This window comes from Anser brachyrhynchus (assembly GCF_964034855.1).
Source record: "Anser brachyrhynchus genome assembly, chromosome: 1".
NCBI classification, from domain to species: domain Eukaryota; kingdom Metazoa; phylum Chordata; class Aves; order Anseriformes; family Anatidae; genus Anser; species Anser brachyrhynchus.
In genome coordinates this window covers 188,535,293-188,557,852 of record NC_137694.1, presented here as the reverse complement: position 1 = coordinate 188,557,852, position 22,560 = coordinate 188,535,293, and the positions used below count along the sequence as shown (strand labels likewise).

General features: G+C 38.6%; 2 protein-coding genes across 4 annotated transcripts in view; one reads left to right on the top strand and one right to left on the bottom strand.

Annotated features, from left to right (window-relative positions):
• The window catches only part of BRCA2 (BRCA2 DNA repair associated), a 47,116-nt gene extending 26,757 nt beyond the window's left edge, over positions 1-20,359 (top strand). For both annotated transcript variants that reach the window (XM_080577403.1, XM_080577402.1), the window contains exons 12-27: positions 56-148; positions 3,515-3,584; positions 4,007-4,425; positions 5,360-5,550; positions 6,157-6,344; positions 7,773-7,943; positions 8,241-8,586; positions 9,332-9,487; positions 11,677-11,821; positions 12,993-13,114; positions 13,927-14,128; positions 14,312-14,478; positions 14,560-14,695; positions 15,360-15,616; positions 16,325-16,477; positions 17,771-20,359. In XM_080577403.1, coding sequence (XP_080433529.1) covers positions 56-148; positions 3,515-3,584; positions 4,007-4,425; positions 5,360-5,550; positions 6,157-6,344; positions 7,773-7,943; positions 8,241-8,586; positions 9,332-9,487; positions 11,677-11,821; positions 12,993-13,114; positions 13,927-14,128; positions 14,312-14,478; positions 14,560-14,695; positions 15,360-15,616; positions 16,325-16,477; positions 17,771-18,409 — 3,455 coding nt within the window. In that variant the 3' untranslated portion in view covers positions 18,410-20,359. The remainder of the gene's footprint in view (positions 1-55; positions 149-3,514; positions 3,585-4,006; positions 4,426-5,359; positions 5,551-6,156; positions 6,345-7,772; positions 7,944-8,240; positions 8,587-9,331; positions 9,488-11,676; positions 11,822-12,992; positions 13,115-13,926; positions 14,129-14,311; positions 14,479-14,559; positions 14,696-15,359; positions 15,617-16,324; positions 16,478-17,770) is intronic.
• N4BP2L1 (NEDD4 binding protein 2 like 1) overlaps positions 4,501-22,560 on the bottom strand; it is a 28,845-nt gene continuing 10,785 nt past the window's right edge. Inside the window, exons 5-6 of one of the 2 annotated variants that reach the window (XM_080577433.1) lie at positions 5,326-5,400; positions 4,501-5,142 (exon numbers count right to left, since the gene is read on the bottom strand). In XM_080577433.1, coding sequence (XP_080433559.1) covers positions 5,052-5,142; positions 5,326-5,400 — 166 coding nt within the window. In that variant the 3' untranslated portion in view covers positions 4,501-5,051. Of the gene's footprint in view, positions 5,143-5,325; positions 5,401-18,418; positions 20,939-22,560 lie in introns of those variants that run through there. The other variant, XM_080577432.1, reaches the window with a different exon arrangement.

Genomic DNA, 22,560 nt, shown 5'->3' with positions numbered 1-22,560 from the left:
TAAGAAACTGAACTTAAAAGGGAGATCTCTTTTTAAATCTGCGTTTTTATCTTAGGAGAACCTCCAATTAAAAGACAGCTGCTGCTTGAATTTGACAAGACAAAGATTCCTCCCAGATCTCTGAAAGCTTCAAAAAGCACTCCTGAGGGTAATTTCGGTGTTCTTGTGTTCTAAGCGGTAATCTAATGCTGGATGTTACCTTTAAAATTCTTCGGTTTCTGATTAACATATAATGATTGCTTAACTAATTCTTTTGTCAATATAGTCATGAAAATTCAGGGAAACTGCTGTGGCAATGTCTCCTCTCACTTGAAATCATGTGATTAATGGTATGCTTTACCCTGTAGTATCTAAATATGTTAGACCGTGCTACTTCTGCAAGAGCTCTCTTATTTCCAGCATGGTAGGAATTCATCCAGTTTTTTCTAATCCTAAAGCTTCCAAATACCAGCCTCAGTAAGAGCGTCTGTCCTATTGATCTAGAACTTCTCAATTAAAAGTTGTATTTATGGGAAAATAAGAAGGTACTGGTAGTTTTTATTACATAATAATTTGTGAGGAATATGCTTACTGATACGTGTATTACAGATGCTTTTAATGTTTCGAGCCAGTGATGCGGAGGCTTCTAAAAATGAAATCAAGGTTTTAAAGTTTGAGGTGATACTTTACGCGAAGCCTGATTAGGGTGTTAGGATAATGTGCTTTATGGCTACTGCTTTTCCTTACAGGAGATGGTGTGTTTTTCAAGGAACTCGTTCTTTCAAAGCACTGCATGTTTTCACCTACAATTCAGTAGCAGCATTCATCTAGAAAATCAGAAACGCACATACAGCTAGTAATTATTGCCAGACAGCCTTCGGTGAGAGAGGTTTCTTTACAGCTTCTGCTTTTTGAAGCCTTGGAAATGATACAGAGTATAAAAGAATCCACTTTGGGTGGATTGTTTTGATGTTCCAGAATACTTCCCCTTTCCTACACACGCTGCTGTCACAGTGCGAGGTAGCGCTGCGAGCTGTTTTATGCGCCTCATTAGTATTGCTTCCATTTTGAGTCGTCTCAGCCGAGTATACTCTAACCTGGATAGTGACCTCCATTACTCAGTACGAGAGTTTAAAAGCCTCATCTTCCTGTTTCTCTCTCTAAAGCGGATGATACTTCTCTTGAAGCTGTAATGTAGAAAGATTTGATCCTTAAGTGGTTGCTAATGTTATTTTTGAGATGTTTGGTCTTTTTGGTCTGTCTTTATTGTACCTTTAAGGAGGTACCTTCCATGCATTGTTACTCAAAAGGGAATTACACCTGAACTTCTTTCACAAGTGGCAATTACAAAGTGGGATACTTGAATATCCCAATTAAATGACTTTTATCCCAATACTTCAAAATGTCCCCTAGTTTTTAAAAAGAAAGTTGCAAGGGGAGTCGTACTTAATCTCAGATTGTGAATGTTTTCCTCCGCTGCAAAGTATTCAAGAAACAAACAACACATAATCTTTTCAGTAGTTCATGGGAAATTAAAACTACTTTTCTGGAACACCTCATTCCAAATCACAGACAATTTCATAGATACTTGATGAGTACCTCGTTGTCAACAAAGCTGGTTTGCTTCGTGCAGTACAGTAGCCCCAAGAACAATTCTAGATAACGTAGTAACTGTGACTTATCTATGTTAGGGCACAGAAATGATTTTGTAATGAGATATTTGACTCCTTTTGAACAAACTTACTTGTTCCTGAATGCTGTCCTAAGTTTGTTCTAAGCATGAAAATAATGGTTTGAAGAAAACTTTGAATGGAATTTGTAAGTTGCTGCCAGAGAACAATTGTCTATCCTTCATCCATAAATATTATCCTGCCCTGCAGCAGAATCTGAACAGTGTTATTCTTTGGTGGAACAGCTGACACCAGTTCTAATACCCAGAATAGTCCTGCTCCTGACTTCTGGAACATGTGGCATCTTGTATATATAATTTGTCATCTGAAACTTCCTCTTCCCAGCACAAAGGAGTTTCAATTCCAGGCAGACATGATTTAGATGTGTTGATAATTCTGAGATAAGTGTGTCCTTAGAAAGATCAAAGGAGGAGTTTGTGTGAATGTGCCCTTTTCTGTTGAAAACTGTTGTTTTTTTGTTTTTTTTTTTTAAGGAAAAAAAAAGTTGCTAAATGAGTTTTAAATTAGATAGGAAGCCTGTCTGGAACTAAATATATGTTAAACATTTCCCTTTAAGGATCCTAAAACACCTCTCACAGGCTCACAAATGGGAGCTTTTGAGAATTGAGCATTATAGTCATTTATCTTCTAGATCTGTCTCAACTAGTGTGAAGAATTGAGGCTCGATAAGGGAGGGTGTCAGCTAATACTTGTTTTTCAACTGGTCTTTTTACTGCCAAGAACCTTAAGTAAAACAAGTCAGAACTTTTTTATGACCCCAGATGTGTTGAAATTGATTCTGCATTTACAGTTTCTTCCAATGACTACTGCTCTGTTCACACTTAATGCTCACCATGCGTTTTGATATCAAACAAGAGGAGGTAATGTTTTCTTACATTTTTGTTTTTTGTCACAAAAGGCAGCATGTGGTTGAATGTCATCTTTACCAAGCTCTTCCATAATCATTTGTTTTCTACAGAGAAGAATCTGTAAGAAAAATATAAATTTCTAAACTGGAAAAAAAAGCTACATGGGTCTAACCTCATGTTTTAATTTGTCAGGGATATATATATTGGACCACGTATGATTATAAAAAGAGGAAAACACTAATGTTCCTTGAAAATTAAGGAAATACCACCAGACTTCTGGCAATTCTATTTTCCTCACTTTTTCCCTTTTACCCACCATAAGATTTCTTAAGAACCTGTAGAAGTCTTCACTCCCAGTGTCAGACTGTTGCTTTTAGGGGTTTTCAGTTTGTGTTCATTGGTCTGTGACAACCTGTATGTCCTTTAACTGCTACTGGTAATTATGCTGCTTAGATCAAACACATTGGCAAAATAACTTACATCCCAAAGTATGTTAGTCACTGAAATGGCAATTAGAAATAATATTTCTAGTGGCAGTAAGATTGAGATAGATTCGTGCCTTATTTATTGTAATATTCAGAAATACTGAAGACAGTTGCTTTTTTTCCTATATGTGGTTTGTATCAGTGCTGGTGAAAAAGAGCTTAATAATCAAGAGTTCTAACAGTAAGATTAGCCTTGGAAACTTTAAATGTATTCTACCTGGTTGTTTTTTCTAGATATGTTTTTTGTTCATTGAAGGTTAGCTAGGAAAACAGAAATGGGTTTATCAACATCAAAGATATTCTATAAGATTTTATTATTATTATTATTATTAAGATTTTATATATATATATAAAATACATATATAAAACACAAGGCTATTTAAATCCCATTTGTAAATTACTGTAAACTTGTATTCCTATATGTAGGATGCATGAATATAGATATTTACAGCACATTTATTCTATCTATGTAATGTACTGTTTCAAACTTTTTTTCCTAATTATCTTATAGGCATTTTCAAAGACAGAAGAAAATTTTTGTACCACATTCCTTTAAAACCAGTAACTTGTCAGCCTTTTGGGTGAGAAATTTATAATATATATTAGTTTTTCTAATACAATTTCTTAAAAACCTTGCAAGTTCTTGTGACTTTTTAAAAAACATATGGTAGTAACTTGCAACCCAATTTTCTAAAAGACTAATAATAGACTAATAAAAGACTAATGATTTTATAAAAGACTAATAATTTTACTTCAAAATAAACAAATTACCAGACAACACACGTTGTTGCTGTAGGGTGATAAGATGCTAAACAAGTTTTACGCTTGTATTTATATTTTTGTAAAGTACAAATTAATTGTTCAGGTTTTAAAGTATCAAAACCTAATATTTTATCTTTTTATTGATGTAGTTTTGAAAAAGCCATATTACTAACTTAAGAATGTTGAAGCTCTGAAACAGATTTTTGTCAGGAAACTGAAACCTGTGTTTTCATCTCTGTAGGGCTACTAAGGAGCGACAAGAAGTCAAGAATCCTACTCTTACTTTACCAGACCAAGACTTCAAAGGATTTAAATCTAAACCTGCCATTTTTCAGCACTGTGCCCTAAGGCAATCTTCAAATGATGCTTCAAGATTTTCTACTCCACATAAGGCCTCAGCCCAAGAGAGTGAAGAAAAAAGAAATTTGTACAAATCTGGAAAAACTGCTAAAACTTTTGTGCCACCCTTCAAAACCAAGCTGACATTTTCAACAAGTGAACAAGGCAGCAGCAGGAGATGTGACTCAACAATCAGCATAAATACAACTGAAGAGAGGGAATTAAATCAGATCACAATTGAAAAAGATACTGTTGAAGCTCCAGATGACCTGTCTTGCATCGTGCATACAGCAGACACTGATTTAGAAAATGGAAATTTAGGTATTTTCAGATTTTGATCACTTACCTATAGTGACTGCTAACTATCAGAATTGAATCCGTAAGGGGTTTTGAATATTCTGACTTCTTTTTTTTTTTTTTTTTTTAAACAAAAAGAAACTGATTCCTAAGGCTTTTTTTTTTTGTAGGGAAATCAGGAAATAATTACTTTTCTAAGACTTTATATTGAATTCCTAACAATTTCATCTCCAAAGTTAATTAAGAACATGAAAAAATTGTTTTTACACGGTAGTTCAGACACAAGTTGTAAGATGGAGTATGTTTCATTTGATTTTTCATACTTAAGTAAAATGTTCTAGAAACCTTAAAGATGAGCCTTGGTATATACTTCTTTCACTATTATAGAAGCTTATATTCATTCTGTTTTCTAACTAAAATGTAGGGCTAACCATACAAATGGCTGAATTGGTCTTTTTCAAAGAAGCAGAGATTGAATTTTCAGCTGTTTGACTTTCTTTAGCATGTGGACTTACACATTGGAACATTCAAGAAAGCTTAGAAGGTGTATAACTGACATAACTATCACAATCAAATAATCTGGTTTTCTTCACACGGACTTGTGTATATTGATTTAAACAGGTGCATGAGCATCTGCAGAGTTAGAGCCCCTATTTGTGGGTCAAAATCTCAGGATTATGGACGCTGTAGTCATTATCAACTGGTTTATGTTCATTTGGAGTTTCCTGTGAAGAGTTCATTCTGAAGAAATGAAATATAATATCAGAGACTAATATCACATATTATAAATATTATTTAATCTCTTCAGTTAACACTGCTGAATATTTAGACTGCAGATTCTAAAAATCTGGATAGTGGCTTAGAAAATATGCTTCTCTGAGTCTGCTTTTATTCTGTGACTGTATATTCTAAGTTGATACATACTGTAAAAAGCTTTTGATGTTGTCTTTCTTTGCAGTTACGAGCAAGATGATGGCAAATCTCCGCTGTGCTAGAGATCTACAGGAAATGAGAATTAAAAAGAAATACAGGCAAAATATTAGCTCACAGCCAGGCAGCCTTTATGTCATTAAAACATCTGCAAGAAATAGAGTCTCTCTAAAAACTGCAGTAGAAGAGAAGTCTCCCAGTTTTTATTCTACAGAAGAGGTATGCTGATACCTTTTTACTTTGTCTTTCCAGGGCTGCGTTCGTTAAAACTAGCAAACAGAAAGTCGGTAACTTTTGATGAATAGATCCATTTAAGTGATATGTCTGTCTGCAGTTTTGAGATAAGCATTTACAGTAGCTCTTAAAGCAGTTGCTGCGTTGTTAGGTAGCTTTGCGTATCCACGGTTTATAAGACTCTTCCAAATAATAGGGATCATAAATGTCTCTGTAGTGTTGTAGTCAAACAAGAAACATCAAACAAGGAAAAAATCCATCAATGGTAGTTGATACTGACTTCTAACCCATGTGAAAAGCGGTCTTAAGATAACACGTGGTTAACATTTAAGCTCAGGTAAGTCAAGATCAAAAGCCTCTTGCTTTTGGTACGGTGCTTTTTTCCAAAGCACACCATGATGTCATGACGTCCTGTTTTGTCAGTTCCTCCATTCTTCAGGGGTTACGTATGAAATGACAAGGTCATACAGAACAGTCTCTAGCTTGAGAAGATAATTTACATGAGTTTATAGCATTAGACGTGAAAGCTCTCAAATGAATTCCTACTGGATTGTCATTGTCTTTTGTCTTTTTCATCTATTTTTTTTGCAGCTTTACAGATATGGTGTTTCAAAACATTGCGTACAAGTTAACAGCACAAATGCAGAATCGTTCCAGTTTCTTATCACAGACTTTTTCAGTAAGGAGTATTTATTAGCTGGAAACGGGATCCAACTTGCTGATGGAGGGTGGCTAATACCCACAGATGAGGGAAAGGCTGGAAAAAGGGAGTTTTACAGGTATTGTTTCTTATGAACTTGAGGCAGGTGCACCATTTACTGATTTGTGATTCTCATATTGCTAGAATAAATCTAACACTACTTTTTGACTGCATTTTTAGTACATCTCTGTTAGTGTAAATGAAGATACTGTAGGTTTATAAATAGACTATGTAGACTAATGGTGTTAGTGATCTTCACTGGGCATGAAGGAAAACAAAGTCAAGTTAGAAAATTTCTGGAGACTCTTCTACAGTGTAAATTGTCTATAAAATGTTAGTATTATTGTTAATTTAGAGCTTTTGTTTAATAGCACTGATAGGTTTTGCTTTTTCAAATGGAAAAGGATTAGTTTCTGTTGTACTCTAGAGTTTGAGTGTTGGGAATGACGGTTGTTGGGGGAAGAGTTTCTGTTGCAGGACACGGGTGCAAACGTTTTTCAATTAATTTTTTTTTAAAGCTGACTTATGAAAATAACTTAGTTTGCAGTATGATTTGAAGGAAGCCAAGATATCAGTAGGCAAACTGACTGGTTATTTCAGGCTTTCTTTGAATGTATATAAAGTACAAAAGAAAAAGTGCACGAACAGCCCTTGCTCTTGCACTACTCTGGGTCCTTCCGTGTCTCCTTTTGCAGGTCATTAAAGATGAACTGATAAAAGAAGTATATGCATTGACGGCATCTGTCCTAAACACTTTCATAGATATTGTTTTGTTTTACTGTAAGCAAGCTTGTACGTTATAACTTCATCAAAAGCACATGCAGCGGAACAGCTAGCATACTGTTGCTTCAGCAAAACTTCAGAAAATTTTAAGTATTTTAATATTAAAATCTTGAGCCTTTCTGACAAGTTGGAAATTAACTTTTTGGTGGGACTTAACTTGTGTTCTGATCAGTCTAACAGCTTATCTGAACCTTTTTTAATTCCTTCTCTATCTCCTTCAGTGAAACAGCCTTCCTAGTGACTGGCTGAGTGGGAAAAGTTACAGGTTTCCAAACCAACTTAAACAGCTCATGGTGGTACAGCTTGGAATTGATAAAGAATGAAACATTGCTTAAGCAGTCAAACAGTGGGGGCAAGCAAAGCAAGCAGGAGATATTCTGGGGCTGCAAGAGAGTAGAGCACGCCTCCGTCCCTCGATGCGATGAGCATAACTGCGTGAACCAGGGAGGGCATGCCCCTGGAGCTACTGCTAGGGTCAAAGGTCCGTTTCAAGAACGCCTGCATGCACACACACGCATGCTGCCAAAGCTTATAAGGACAAAACTTCAGTATTCAGACAATAACCAGACCAGGCTACGGAATGTAACCTTCCTGTTTACACTGTAATAAATACTCCGTTGTTAATGTTGCCTATGTGCGTATGCTGCATGCAGTGCTAGGGAAAAATAGGCAAGTAACGGCTGATAACGGATTTCAGGTTAATTTATTAATGATTTATCTGCAGGGCCCTCTGTGACACTCCTGGTGTGGATCCCAAGCTAATAACAGAGGCCTGGGCTTACAATCACTATAGGTGGATTGTGTGGAAATTGGCAGCCATGGAAGTAGCTTTTCCACATGAATTTGCTACCAGGTGTTTGACACCAGAAACGGTGCTGTTGCAGCTGAAATATAGGTAAGTGTATAGCAACATATTTGGAGTTGTGACTGCGTGCTTTCTGCTCATAATACTGTAAAATAAACATCTCTACTTTGCATTTAGTATTTATCTGAATGCTTGTTTTGCTGATCTTAAACATACCAATATTAAAAATCTACTGCATGTTATTTGCAAATACTTAGATAGTTTTCCCTTTATTATAATGGCACTTAGTCATGTAGATTGAGCAATAATTTGCAAGAATTGATTTTAAGGGGAAACAGTGTGATGGATTTTGTTCATTTTAACAGTGTCGCGGCTTCTTTTCTGTAGGTATGACTTGGAAATCGATAAAAGTAAACGATCAGCAATCAAAAAAATAACGGAGAGAGATGACGCAGCAGGTAAAACACTTGTGCTGTGCGTTTCTAAAATCATATCACTGAATGCTGTTGTATCTCCTAGCAATAACAATATGGAAAGTAAAAAAGGAGCAGCAATAATTGAAGTTACTGATGGCTGGTATGGGATTAGAGCTCTTCTAGACCCACCCATCAAAGCTTTCTTACGTAGAAGAAGGCTTAGAGTTGGTCAGAAGATCATAGTACATGGAGCAGAACTCGTTGGCGCTCAGAATGGATGTACGCCACTGGAAGCCCCAGATTCCCTTATGTTGAAGGTAAACCAAAATACTCGTTCAGCTTGATTGGATGTGACTGAGAGATGGGACAGATGCTATTTGCTTGAGCGGTGCTATAAGCTGGATGGGGTTGTGTAAACAGAAGAAAAAAGTTCTGTTGGGGTTTTATAAGTTTTGTTGTAGTTTAATTACCACATTTGTCAGACAAGGTGCTTAACGCTAGTCACTAGTGTTGGAAGAAAAATTCGTATTACAAAATAAACAGTATAAAAGTACCTTTTTTTTTTTTCTTCTATAAGATTCTGACAAGTTTTGCTGCATGTTTTATCCTTAATACGGTTAAGCACCAGGTTAAGAAAGGTGTTTATCCATCATAGACAGTATAAAAGGTTGAGGAAGAACTGGGAAAAAAAGAGAGGGAGGGCTTGGGGGGGAGGGCTTGACTTGTTTGAGGATGATTAAAGTGGTGGGTGAAGTTTCAGCATAAAAATTTTGGTCATCTGGTATAAAGCAATGGCATATCTCATAGATGTTAATTTCCTAGAGAATCTTAACTCATCAAATTTGTCATACCTGTTTAAAGTAAGCTTTTCAATGTGAAAAGAAACCCTGAAATTAAAATGCAGTATGTTCAGGTGCTGAAATAAGAGTTTCTTAGTGAGGTCAGTGTAAAAAAAAAAAAAAAAAAAAAAAAAAAAAAAAAATCTTTCCTTTAGATTTAATAAGTTGTATCTGCTTTTGACCTACCAATGCCAGTTTATCATTCAACATTTAACTTATTCAGATTTCAGCCAACAGTACCCGCTGCGCACGATGGCACGCAAAACTAGGATTTCACCGGGATCCCAGACCTTTTCCTTTGCCTCTGTCATCGCTTTACAGCGAGGGTGGTGCAGTGGGGTGTATTGATGTCGTCATTCAAAGAACTTACCCTATTCAGGTATGGTATAAGTATTTTATGAATCTAACCGGTTCTATTAGATCTAATTTATCTAAGAGCTAGTTTCTATATTGCTTTTCAAAGGTGACATAATAGAGACAGTTAAATAAATTCAAGAAATGGTACCATGATGTGTAATAAGAACAGAAGTGGCTCTTGCAGTGTGCACATATTTAATTTTTCAGGAGTGGAGTATCCTGTTATAAGAAGAATTTCAATTTACACTCAGTATGTTCTGGCTTGCTTTGCTTCAGCTTCAAAAAGCCAGAAATAATTGAATGTGGGTTCAGCAATCTAAAAAGCACAAAACTGAAACCCAATTTTTTGTCACTAACATAGATAGATCTGCAAAGAAGTTAAATATTTTTTAACCTTCGGTAAAATTAATTTTGTCTTATATGTAGCTGGCTGTATTGTATAAGATCTATTTAAAATATTATTTACAATACAATCTGATTATTGTATAAAATAGAGTGAGGATGTTTTAGATACAGTGAAGTCTGACCATATGTAAAGAATCTGTGGATATCAAGTGGTAACTACTTGGAATCATAGAACTTCGTTACCTTTGTAGCCCTCCTTAGGACACCCTCTAACAGTTTTATATCCTTTTTATTCTGTGGTGCCCAGAACTGCACACGGTGCTTGAGGTGAGGCCGTACCAGCACAAAGTAGAGCTTTTTATAACAGTCCCAACTATAAAAAGAAACATATTTTTTTTCTTGGTAATCAGTCCTCTGAATGTTAACATGTTAGCCATGATACAACTTTTACAATCTGTTAACTTTTCTCAGAGAATGTTGCACTTGACATGCACATACAGGGTTTTTCTTCATTGTTTGCTTTCTAAAATGATGTATGACTGTTGGTCAGTGTAGACTGAGTTTCACAAAGGTAATAGCAATATTTGGTTTGAATCATTGCTTTGATATTTTAGATCATTATTTTAACGGAGAATATTGCAATACTTACTATGTGGGCATCCTGGTAGAACTAACATCTATTTAGGTCCCAGAAGGGGACAGTTATCTGTAATGCCATCACAGTATGTGGCTTCCAGGCTGGGGAGGAAAGTGATGCTTCATATCTCGCTGTTTCCTGAGATTGACGGGCAGATATATTTATATATTTTTATAAAACCGCTGAGAATCTTGCTCAGTCATACCAAAACGATAGGAAGACTTGAGCTATATATCTCTTTTGACTCAAGCCAAGGGGTGTGGGAATCACAGTAACTGTAATTAAAGTTGTCAGACTGTGAACAGTGCGGGAAGTGGAAGGCGTGCAGTTAATGAGGCAGGCAGAGCCTATGTCAGCAATTCACTGCCTCATAAGGAGCAGTCCTTCAGCTTTCCTCATCCTGCTCCTGCCATACTGTCTTGCTGCTTCTCTCTGCTCTGCAGCTCATCTGGTGCTGTTCCATAGCTAATTTACTTTGCTAAACCAGGAGTAACAAAACCAAAAAAAAAAAAAGGGGGGGGTGGACGACAACAACATAAACCAACCTCAAACTGCTGTGTGTTTGTCTGTTGCAATAGGAAACTGGTGTCTGGTAGCATCGGGTAAGTGCTAGAGCCAGTGCAAGGGGGAAGATGGGGCTGTGCAGCAGAAAGGAATACCGCCTTCAGCTGCAGTGACCTCTTTGTTTGGCCACCTATCTCTTCAAAGCATGCACTTGCCAAGCCAGCTCTGACACGGCCGTGGGCAAGGCTGATATCCTGTGGAAACACTTCAAGCTGGAATTGTTGAAGGGCACCTTTTACAGCGTCTAGTCTAGCAGGTTAAAACAGTACAGTCAACGCTGAAAGACAAATTGGGTAGGATGCAGTTCTGGTATGTTTTTGAGCACTGAGTGTTTTTTGTATCTAAATGTATGTACAAGCGGGATCCAGCTATCTTCTTAATTATACCGATGCCTATTATTATAAGCTATGGTTTCTTCAGCTGTTAAATCACAGAAGTTTGACTACAGCTGCTCCATTCTGTCTGTGTATCTTAAAAGAGAAGATTTACCAGCCACTGCTCTGTTTTGTTTTATTGTTTTTTTTAACCTTGGATCTGTTATACTAAAAGAACTTATGAACCTGTTAACTTCTAACCAGAAATGCTTTAAACAGTGAGTATTGGAGGGAAGCTAGATGAGGTGAAAAACGGAAGGTCTGGGGTTTATTTAAATCTTTGTGTTTCAGTGGATGGAAAAGACATCAGCTGGCTCATATGTGTTTCGTAACAGCCGAGCTGAAGAAAGGGAAGCTGCCAGGCATGCAGAGGATCAACAAAAGAAACTGGAAGCTCTGTTTGCAAAAATCCAAGCAGAATTTGAAAAGCATGAAGGTAAAGATTTCATTATTTCAGAATATGTAGTAACACAGAAACGTTTTTGTTTCTGGGCACTGGGATTCTTGCCACACTGGTCGTGGATTCCAGGTGCCTTCACACTGTGATCTGTTTTGTTTGGGGGTGGGGAGGGGGACGTCGTTTATTTTTCTACAGGAACAGATGGGATTCCATCACAAATGATAGCCTGCGCAGTTCATTGTCCATGGGTCCATTATCTGCAACCCAGCTAGCCTCTCCTTTTTTGTTAATCTTTCTTGGGGTGATCTCTAACGCTGAGATGCTGGCCAACTGCTTCATCAGAACCTGGGATGCGTTATTATTTGCCCTTTCTTTGTTATTGATGCCATACCCTTATTAGAAATCTGAATTCCTAGTTGAAATTGGAGATTGCTTTATAATTCTTAGCATCACTGATGTGAACTTCAACGTATCAGTCACCTCACTGTGTTGGTTTATGTTCGATTGGTAACTGGTCTATGTAGAGTGGAGTCAGCTACGCTGAAGAAAACCATCCAAGTGCAAGCAGCAAAGATGATTGAGCTGAGGAGAGGATTAGAGTTTAATGTCATTAAGTTCACTTGGCTTTTAGCTGGTGTCCTAAGGAAAGGAGGCTTCTTCACGTACACTCCTGTGGTCACCTGCCATCCCAGGCCTTGTTATTTTTGAGACTTTTGCTTTTCCGTTGTATGAGAGGAGGAAGCGCCTGGCACACAGACAGCATGGTCAAGTAGCGGTGCAGTTTTGTGGCAAGCTGCCGAGTTTCCCTAAGTGCAGGCAATGAGCATTGCTTGCTACATCAGCAGAAAGCTATTGCCTTGTTTAAAGTGTTGTTTTCCTGTTGGTTCAGAAAACTGACCTGGCTCACTGCATGCTCGCGTGCGTCCCAGAGCTGCTGCTGAGAACTGGCTATGCCACCTCGTAAGACCTTCCCCAGAGTTTGTATAGTATTGTTGTATTACAACTAAATACAACATAGTTTGTAAAAGTGATTTTTTTTTTTCCATTTCTATCTTCCTAAAAACTACAAACATCTATCCCTATATAGAAGAGTTTTGTCGCTTGGTTCTGGCAAGTCCTAAGTTATTGTATTTCCTACATAATTATTTTTCCTCCACTTTTTAAGTATATTGGTTGTATTCAACATAATGTGAACTTTTTTCAACAGAGAGCACCAGCAGAAAAACACCAAGTTCACGCGTAGTCACAAGACAGCAAATCCATAATTTGCAAGATGGTGCAGAACTTTATGAAGCAATCCAGAATGCGTCTGACCCTGGTTATATGGAGGTAACAGTAGGGCCAACTGGGCTACTTTTGAAATGCTTGTGGAGTCATTTCTCATTTAGTACCTCCTGCTAAAATCAGCCACAAAATTACTATTTATTTCTCTCATCTTTTAAAATTTCCTATAGTATGCTTATTGCTAAGTAAATTCTGATTTACTTGGAAAATACTTCAATGAAGTCCTGTTTAAATAGATTAATATCTTAGATTCCAAAAGAGAATAAGTGATTTTCTCTGGCTATACAAAATCCAGGATATAGTACAATTAAAAATTATTATTTGTGGTTTTATTACTTTGTTTTGATGTGTGTGTGTGAAAACTGAATGCACCTAGTACGACACATTTTTCTTGCATGCTGTTCACTGAAGAGTTTACATGATCTTACTGTCATTTGTCTCCTGATGTGTTTTAGTGTTAATTAGTCAGCTCAGAGATAGCAGCCTGCTGGGAGACGCAACTCTTCTTTTCTTCTTACAGAACTTTTTTGTAACATCTTTCTTATTAAACTGGCAGGACGTGCCTGTTGTACGAAATACCTTGGTTATGTGTTCTTAAGCAGGCTTCTCGCTAATTACCTATTAAGAACAGTATATAATGTAATACATAGACAACTGAGTACCAGTAAAGACTGGAGTCCCCAGTTGTGCTAACATTTTGAGTCTTAGTAGTGTGTCAGCTGAACAACAAATTGTCTGTAACAGAAGAACACTTAGGAAAGAGACTATAAAGGATCCTGTCAGGATCTTTCAGGATTTTTTTTGTGATTACTTTAAAAAAAAAAAAAGATACTGAATATGTTTTCCCTTGGTTACAGGGTTATCTCAGTGAAGATCAGCTAAAAGCTCTGAATGCTCACAGGCAGCTGATGAATGATAAAAAGCAAACTCGGATACAGGAAGAATTCAAGAAGGCTGTAGAGTCTGCAGAAAAGGAAAAATATGGTTGTTCCAAAAGGGATGTGTCCACTGTTTGGAAATTATGTGTGGTAGACTACAGAAAGCAAGAAAAACATAAAGGTCAGTACTTGGGAAATAATAAATAACGTTTATCTTCACATGATAACTGGCCAACATAATAAGCAGATTTGAAGAGGTTACATACAGTATTCTAGCTTGCATGTAACTGTTTCTGGTTTTATTTTGCTAAAAAGCCTTTGTATTAGTGTTGCACACCTAATTATCTTAATCTGGTGTTATTAGGAGTGATACTGAGCATCTGGCGTCCACTACTAGATGTTTGTTCGCTGTTAAAGGAAGGCAGCCGGTACAGAATCTACCAGCTGTCCACATCGCAGTCCAAAGGAAGAGCAGAATCAACTAACATACAATTAACAGCGACAAAGAAAACTCAGTATCTACAACTATCAGTAAGTACTTTAACTGCATAAAGATAAATCATTAAAAAGTTCCAGTCTGTATAAGAGTGTGTTGGTGTTTATTTTTTTAAGGTCTCGCAGAAGATGCTGCTGCAGATTTTCTTTCCGAGAAAGGCTCTAAAATTCACCAGTTTGCTGGATCCTTCTTTTCAGCCACCATGTGCTGAAGTTGATTTAGTTGGAGTTGTAGTTTCTGTTAGCAAAGCAGGTATGTTGTTGACCACGTTCATGTCATTGAATCACCACTAAGTTTTTTTTATTTCAAAAGTCAAAACCATGTTTGGTGTTATATAACAGCTAATATACAGCTATTACATATATAGTTATATAATAACTAATATAGCCCATCACTGTGATACGCTGGGAGATTATTGTTTTCCTAGAGGAAAAAAAGTCTTATTTTCTAGCAAGAATTTAGTATTTGAGTATTCAAGCTCAAGAGAAGCTTTTTCTTCAGCTCTGTTCCATGATGTACGTTCTTACACCTGTGCTCTGTGTGTGCAGCAGCAGTGTCTGCCATGTACGTGGGCTCCCTCTTTTGCGTGCACTATCATGGGCTGAGCGGAACCCAGCCCTTGGAGCTCACGGGTAGACAGGTGGAGAATCTTCTGATGAAAAGCAAAAGCACCATAGAAGTAATATGTTTAAGCGCCGGAATGCAGATTTTGAATTGTTTTCTGTAATCAGTAGGGAGAGAGCGTAGAATGTGAATGAAGCATCAAACATCTGTTAGCATGCTGACAAGGCTGCCGTGTTATATTTATCAATTAGAGCTTTTTCAAGATGCGCGTGACTTTTTTTATAGACACAAATTGCAGTAATCAACCTTTATTTAAAGGTTTATGGTTTGATTCATTTTTTCTTACTTTTAGGTTTTGCTACTATGGTTTATTTATCTGATGAAAGCTATAATCTGGTGGCAATAAAGATCTGGGCAGATCTCAGGCACTTTGCTATTGAGGATATAGTCGTTCGCTGTTCGTTCATTTCTGCAAGCAACCTTCAGTGGCAGTCTGACTTCAGATCAGAAATTCCTGTGCTGGTGGCTGGAGATCTTTCTGTGTTCTCAGCCAGCCCAAAGGAAACCTATCTTCAAGAGAAGTTTAATGAACTGAGAAGTATGGTAGAGGTAAACCTTTAGATTTTCAGTTTAATGATGGATTTTAGTTATTGCAGTGTCAATCTGTCACCAAAAAGTCCGGTAGTGGTAGTGAATTTTACGTAATGCGGATAATGCTGAATTTGAGGGGATTTTGTTGGAGTAAGGTGTTAATGTGCTTTTCTTGGAGAACTCTCTCCATGTCATCATGTATTGAATGTCTTGGCTGTTTGGTGGTTTTTTTTTTTTTGTTTTTTTTTTCCCGTCAGCTCAACACCCCTGTCTTCAGCATGTGCCACAGAATCTTTTCTGGTTAGCAAACCTGTTTCACCTGCCAGCAGGCAATCTGTCACGGACGGTTTAACTGTAGCCTTTTTAAAGTTGAAATTTACTGTCTTGTTCACTTGAACACATTTGATACTAACCATCAGCCTGATGCTTTTATTTATTTTTCTTTATGTCAACTTTCTAGTTGTGCTAAATAGCATGTCCTGGACATACGTTCTCACTTCTTACTGAATACATTTTTTTTTTCTTGCTAACAATAAGTGGAAGGTGTATTTTCTTTTCCATGGAAGGTGCAGTGGACTTCTAAGTTGTTGGTTTCATTTAAAAAAAAAAACAAAAAACACTCTTGTGGGATTATGATGAGAAAACAAAACCCTAGTTTGTCAGCACAGAATACGTGCATAATTTTAAAAACAACTATTCTGCATTGTAATCTGTTCTGTTTTATAGAATGTGGACTCCTTTTGCTCTGACGCAGAAAGTAAATTGATGAATTTGCTACAAAGAAGTCACTCACTCACGCCCACTTTACCTAAAAGATGTGGTTCAGAATGCTTTTCTCCTTCCTGTAACTCAGGCCTCTATGCAGCAGATAAAAGCTTGGTAAGCTTCTACTAATTAATTAGTCTTGTTTTCATACTGGCTTTACATACAGTACGGATATAAGCAGATTTTATACTGCTGGCTGTGGCAAATGGTCTCTGTTTTCGTCTGCCCCACAGATTCTCTGTAGGCAAGGCAAGCTGATCAGAAGCTTTTTCCTTGTGCGGGTTACAATTATTCCTTGGGAGGAGCTCCCTAGCCTAGCCTTCCTCCAAGCAGGATATGAAAAATTCCCCTCTTGGTCTGTGTTTTGATGGCATACTTTAAATATTCTGAATTTTATATGTGTAAAATGAGTCCTCCTTTATAGGAAATACGGAAGTATTTACTACTTCCTCAGTTCCATTGTGAAGATTACCTGATATGGATATGATTGGGAGGAAAATTCTTGATCTGTAAATGTTTCTTCCAGGAGACTCTGCAATGTGTACCCTTGTTTAGAGAATTTATTTCCTAGTCTTCTTTTTTATAGGTATTGCTCGCTATTTTGTAGGTTTAAAAGGGAAGAGGTATCACCTAGTAAATGCTGGGTTTTTATAGTATTGTTTCCAAAAATTGAGTTAAATAGTACTCTGCTTCCCATCGAGGCTGCTGGTGGCAAGTTGTTCTTGATGTGCAATACAGAGTGAATCGGAACTAAAATTTTTCCAGCCAATAGTTGTGAGGGAGGTGGAAACACACCGACTTCAGATCAATTCTTGAGGACTAAAATGCAGTCTGTAAAGCATCCTTTCCCATTTCAGAGACAGTACTAATGTTCTGAATGTTTAGTGGTATATATCAATTTATTAAATATATTAATCAAATTGAAAAAAAAATGAGCAATAAAAGATATTCTCGAGCATGTGTTGCAGTGCTGTGTAGTGGGTATCTTGCATGTATTCATGGTTTTTATTCTACCCCTTTTTCCTTCATTTTTCCCTATTTAACAACCTGTTGAGGATATATCCAATGCAGAAGACTCAATTAACTCATTTTTGCAGTGACTCCTTTGAATTCTTACCAGCTGGCACAGGAAAGTTCCCATACATTTAGCTTAGTTCTCAGAAGCAATGTAAATGTGCTGTCTTAATGTGTGTGTAAATGGTGACTTACCATGCACCAGTACTTGAAAAAATAACATTAGTCACTTTCAGAAGATATCAGACTAAAGTTAACTTGGCTGTGAATGATAGAGCATTTTTCTATCAGTTATTTTTTTCCCTGTTTTATGGAAGTAGTTCAGGAAGTTCAACTACTGCTACTACTACTAATGGATTTTCTATTCAACGTAAAACTTCTCTTTTTAACCAGATCTCATCTTCTAAAATGGAAAGTAAGCATCTGAGGCCTTTGTCAACCAGCACACCGAATATGAAACTCGTCCCACAAGGGTCAGCAAAAACCCCTTCGTCTGCTGTAACTGATGAAGACAATCCCAAAAACAGCAAAAAGAGAAAAGCAATGGACTTCCTCAGTTGCATACCTGTCCCTCCGCCACTGACACCGATCTGTTCGACCATTTCTCCATCTCTAAAAAAGGCATTTCAGCCGCCGCGAAGTTTGGGCTTACAGCGTAGCAAGTCAGCAAAAGAAACAAATCCGAATGTGGGTTTTGTTACCCCCAGCAGAAAAGTGAGAGAAGCTGTCCGTGTTCCCGTTAATGACCTGGTTGCTGATGAAGAACTGGCAATGATTAATACGCAAGCACTCATGAATACTTTACCAGAAGAAAAGAAGACTGAGGGTGTAAATGAAAACAGCACAATAGCTACTAATTTATCTGATGATCTTTCACCCAAACATAGTTCCAGAGCAGCTGAGGAAGCAAAGAACTTATTAAAAAGCAGTTCTGAAGAAGCTGAGGCTCTTCAGAAGGACGCAAAGGAACTTGGGGGCTCGTTATCAACCCACAGGATGCTGCAAAGACGAAAATCCCGAAAATGCTACTAGATACACATGTACAGTACTGTATATATTTCAAGTTTAAATGATTTTTACTTTGTACATTAAATCCCAATTGTATTTAATAAAGTTATATTACAAAAACTCCTGAAAGGGCATTTCATCTGCAGAACAAATGATTTGAAGTTGAATAATCATACATTTCTCACACAAACGTTGCATACACCAGCATCACTCTGGCTGGAGGTTTTATAACCCATTACTTTGATTCTGATGTGTTGTTGAATTCTGGCAGGGTCTTTGTTTCAGTCTCAAGCAACCTCTTTTGTTACCAGCTGTAGCATTAGCATAGTTGTTTGTCAGAAGTAGCACAGGGCAAAATCAACAATTGTCTAAGTTTATTGGAACCAAACATAGCAGTTTAATTCTGAGATACTCCTCTGTAATTCTGGCATGGTTCTGTAATGTTTTCCTTAAAATTTCCATGCAGTGCTAAAAGAGTTCTAGAAAACAGCTGTAATTATGACTGATTCATAGTAAAAGGATTAAAAAAAATAGTAATAATAAATCCTTGGTCATTCTTAGTTAGAGGTACTACTTTAAGCCAAAATGTTATGAAAGAAAGCCAGACCCTTAATTTCATCCCAAATTCTTTCTGCCAGGAGGGAGTTAGTACTTCTAGTCATGATTTCATTCTCATTAACTTCTGCAGGTGAAGATTTTCAAAACCGGAGCTTCTGCACAAGAGAAGCAGTTCTGCTCGGCAGGCTCTGACTCCATGGTTTACTTATGCTGTTGTCCAGCCCCCCCTTGCCCTTCAGGTGTCAAAGAAGGATGGCAGCGGCTCCCTCCTGGTGACCTTTCTGCAGCCCTGTGCCACCAACTTGGCTCGAGTGCAGGACTGAGGGCAGCTCCCGCAGCCAAGCTGGGCACTGCAGTGGGACTGGAGAGTGTAAGAGGGTGACAGCAGCTTCGCTTAAGAACTTTGTGCGATACTGCAGGTGCCCTAAACCCTTTAATGAACGATTATTTACAATGGTGATCATGCTGCTTTACATGCAGCCTGAGTCAAAAAATAAAAGTAAAAACTAATTAATCCCCCCCCTACTGCTTTATACAGACTCCTACAGCCAGCTTAGCTTTTGCACGGGACTAACGTACTCCTTGATGCTTCTGTCCACTGGACTGGCAGAGGAACAGCAGCTGCACCTGTGTTTCTTCATCATCTGGGTGAGCTGTCTTCATTTCCTACTACAGAATACCTTGCTACTGCCCTCTTCTATAGCCACTGCCAAATGTTCTGTGCCTACTTACAGAAAATTGCCATCACAAATGCCGAGTTTTACAATAATGTTTTGTGAGCCTTGTTGACAAAGACCTATCAGCAGGATGTTATAAAATTGATGAAACGACTGCAGGATAGCTTCTTTTCCTCAGCCAGCTGTCAGTCAATGGCTTCTCTGCACTGTGGTGGAAGGAGTTGTTTTCTCCCCTTACTAACACTTTCTCCCCCCTCCTTTCTTAAGTTGTCATTTTGCGCAACACCGTTTGTCCTCCTGAGTCCAGGTAGTCAGCAGCCCTGTGCTTCGGCTATTTACAGCTGCCTCTGTAGCCCAGTACCACCTTAAAGTTAGCAAGCACACAGCTGGTGCTCTTTCCGTCAGGAAACTGAACTCTGCCTCCTGCTAAGTCTCCGCAAGATAAAAGGCACAGTTTAAAGCATTAGTTTTCCTCCTTTAGGCTGGAGATGCTGTTTGGCTCTGTTAGCGGTAAGGTAAGAACAACATAAAAGCAGGCAGAAGATGTGTAGATTTAGAAGAGCATCAAATCTTGCTACGCTTTCTTGGAACTACCTTTTCCATGATTGAATTTGCCTCTCTGAAAGTTAGCAGTCGTGCTAGACAAGAATGGGAAGACGGAAAAGCTTATACCGTAGCAAAACTGCAAGAAATGACCAGTGCATGGCGAAGGAATTAAGGAATTGGACACATGGGCTGTTAAGAAGAAAAAAAAAAAAAAGAATCTAAGAGTATTCAGTGCTCTCTGGCAGTGACAGAGAGCAATGCAAAAAAAAAAAAAGGACAAGCTCATAGATGTCACCATAAGCATGAATGAATTTTAGTGAAGGAAGAGGGACGAGGGCATGCAGTTTGTGCCAGAGATAAGAGGGCAATCAGCCAGGAAGAGCTGTGAGATCATAATCTAGCGACACTTAAAGACTTTTAAGAAATAAAAGTCTGGTTTTGAAATGCAGTAGGAAAATACAAGAATAAAAAATTGTTTAAAAAAGGTAAAACTAGAGACTTTGATACCCTGATAAGTAAAACACGTACAGTGGCCTCCACCCCTCAGTGAAACGGCACAGTGTTTGTGCGTGCCGGGCGAGGTCTTCTGTGTGAGAAGGCCGGCGGGGGGCTGGAGCGGGCCCCCAGGCCATAAGCTGTGTTCGGTCCCGTGGCGCTTCTGTCATCTCTGCTGGGCTGTTCGGAATGGAGAACGCTGTGGAAGGTAACGTTGTGCTCGTATTCTTCTTTCATCCGTTGTATCTTCTGTCGAGGGACGTCATGGATATTTCTTCTGTAGAGTCAACAGTAGCAGAAAATACATTACAGGTTATCTTAAGTTTGCTAGACATTGCTCCTTGTGCTTGGTGAGCCATTTCTAGCTGTTCTTTTGTTTTGTTTTGTTTTGTTTTTTGGCTAAACTGTTGGTCGCTGCCACCTCCTTCTCATCGGTATTGTAGTGACTGCTGGAAAAAGTAACCCACACATTTTTGTGGGCAGCGAGTCCAGAAGAGCTTGAACAAATGTGCTGAAACAGCCAGGTAAGAAAGAGCTAGGTAGAAGCCCTGTATGTTATATGAATATTGCTGGGTTTTAGAGCCAACAGCTTGTCAGCACCGGGATGAACGTTCATACTTCTGGAGAAAGGCAAAAAAATGGCAGGTGTAGAGGTCGCAGATCTGTTGCTTTAGAAGGACCACAGATCTGCGTGGGGAAAAAAAAAAAAAATCCTCTCATCTGGAGCAGAATGGGCAGAAATGATGGGGGAGATGGTGCTGCTGGTGACGCTGTAGCAAGCACGGAGACAAGAGGCGTGGGGAAGAAAAGCTGGGAATTTGCATCTGTAAAACACAGGTTTGTTCTCCGTACGTGAAACCAGAGGGGTGGAAGACTCAAAAGAAACACACGATGAGGTAGGGAGGAGAGGAGACATTGCATGTAATTTTAGGGACATGGTTTAGTGGGTGACATTGGTGGTAGGGAAATGGTTGGACCAGATGATCTTGGAGGCCTTTTCCAACCTTAATGATTCTATGAAATAAAAATAAGGGGAAGGAAGTGGAAAGGGAAACAAGACTTCACTGTTTGTAATGGAAGCTATCCATGGCCACACACAGTGACTCCAGGGCAAATATATAAATGAAAGTAAGCCTGGGAAGAGGGGAGCAGTATGCTCAAACATGCAGGGCTTTCTGGACAAACCAGAAACAGTCTTTCCAAAGACCGCCAGGTACTTCTGTGTCTCTGTGAGTTTGTGAGCTCTGACTAGCCTTATATTTACCATTTAGCTCTACAATGCCCTGTTAGTGATCTACTGTGTCTTTGTCTTGCAGCTATATTTTTAAAGTCTTGCTGTACGCAAGTCCTGGAGTGCTTGAAATGTTTTTTTTTTCCTCTGTTGAAACTAAGGTGAAAGCAATGCAGCAGGTTTCCAGCTGCAGCAGCCCACTTGTCATGGGCATGAGACCCACCAGCAGCCAGTGCCCTACGCGTGGACAGCGTGCACCGGGGGGGTCAGCAACCAGCACGACTGCAAAGACGACGCAGAACCAGAATCGATCAGAACAAACCAGCCCCTGCTCCTTCCTTTTTTCTGCCCAAGCAGCTGGGAATGGTGATGTACTTCAAGACTGACATCCTGTGCCTTACAGGGGGTGTACAGGATGCAAAAACAGAGCTCTGGCAAGAGCTACCTGTCATCTTATGGGAGATATACACTGCTCACAGTAGCTTGGGGGACTAAAGGTTTAGGTACCTAGAGAGCCTAGGGTAATGCTAGGATATTTATCTGCTATCAAGAAACCTGCAGCCAGCGCTGGAGGTACTGGAAGCAACTATCAGATGTCCCTGAATCGTCTGCCAAAACGCTGCCCCAAACTGCAGGTGTTTGAGTTCGCCTTACAGTCCTGGCAGGCT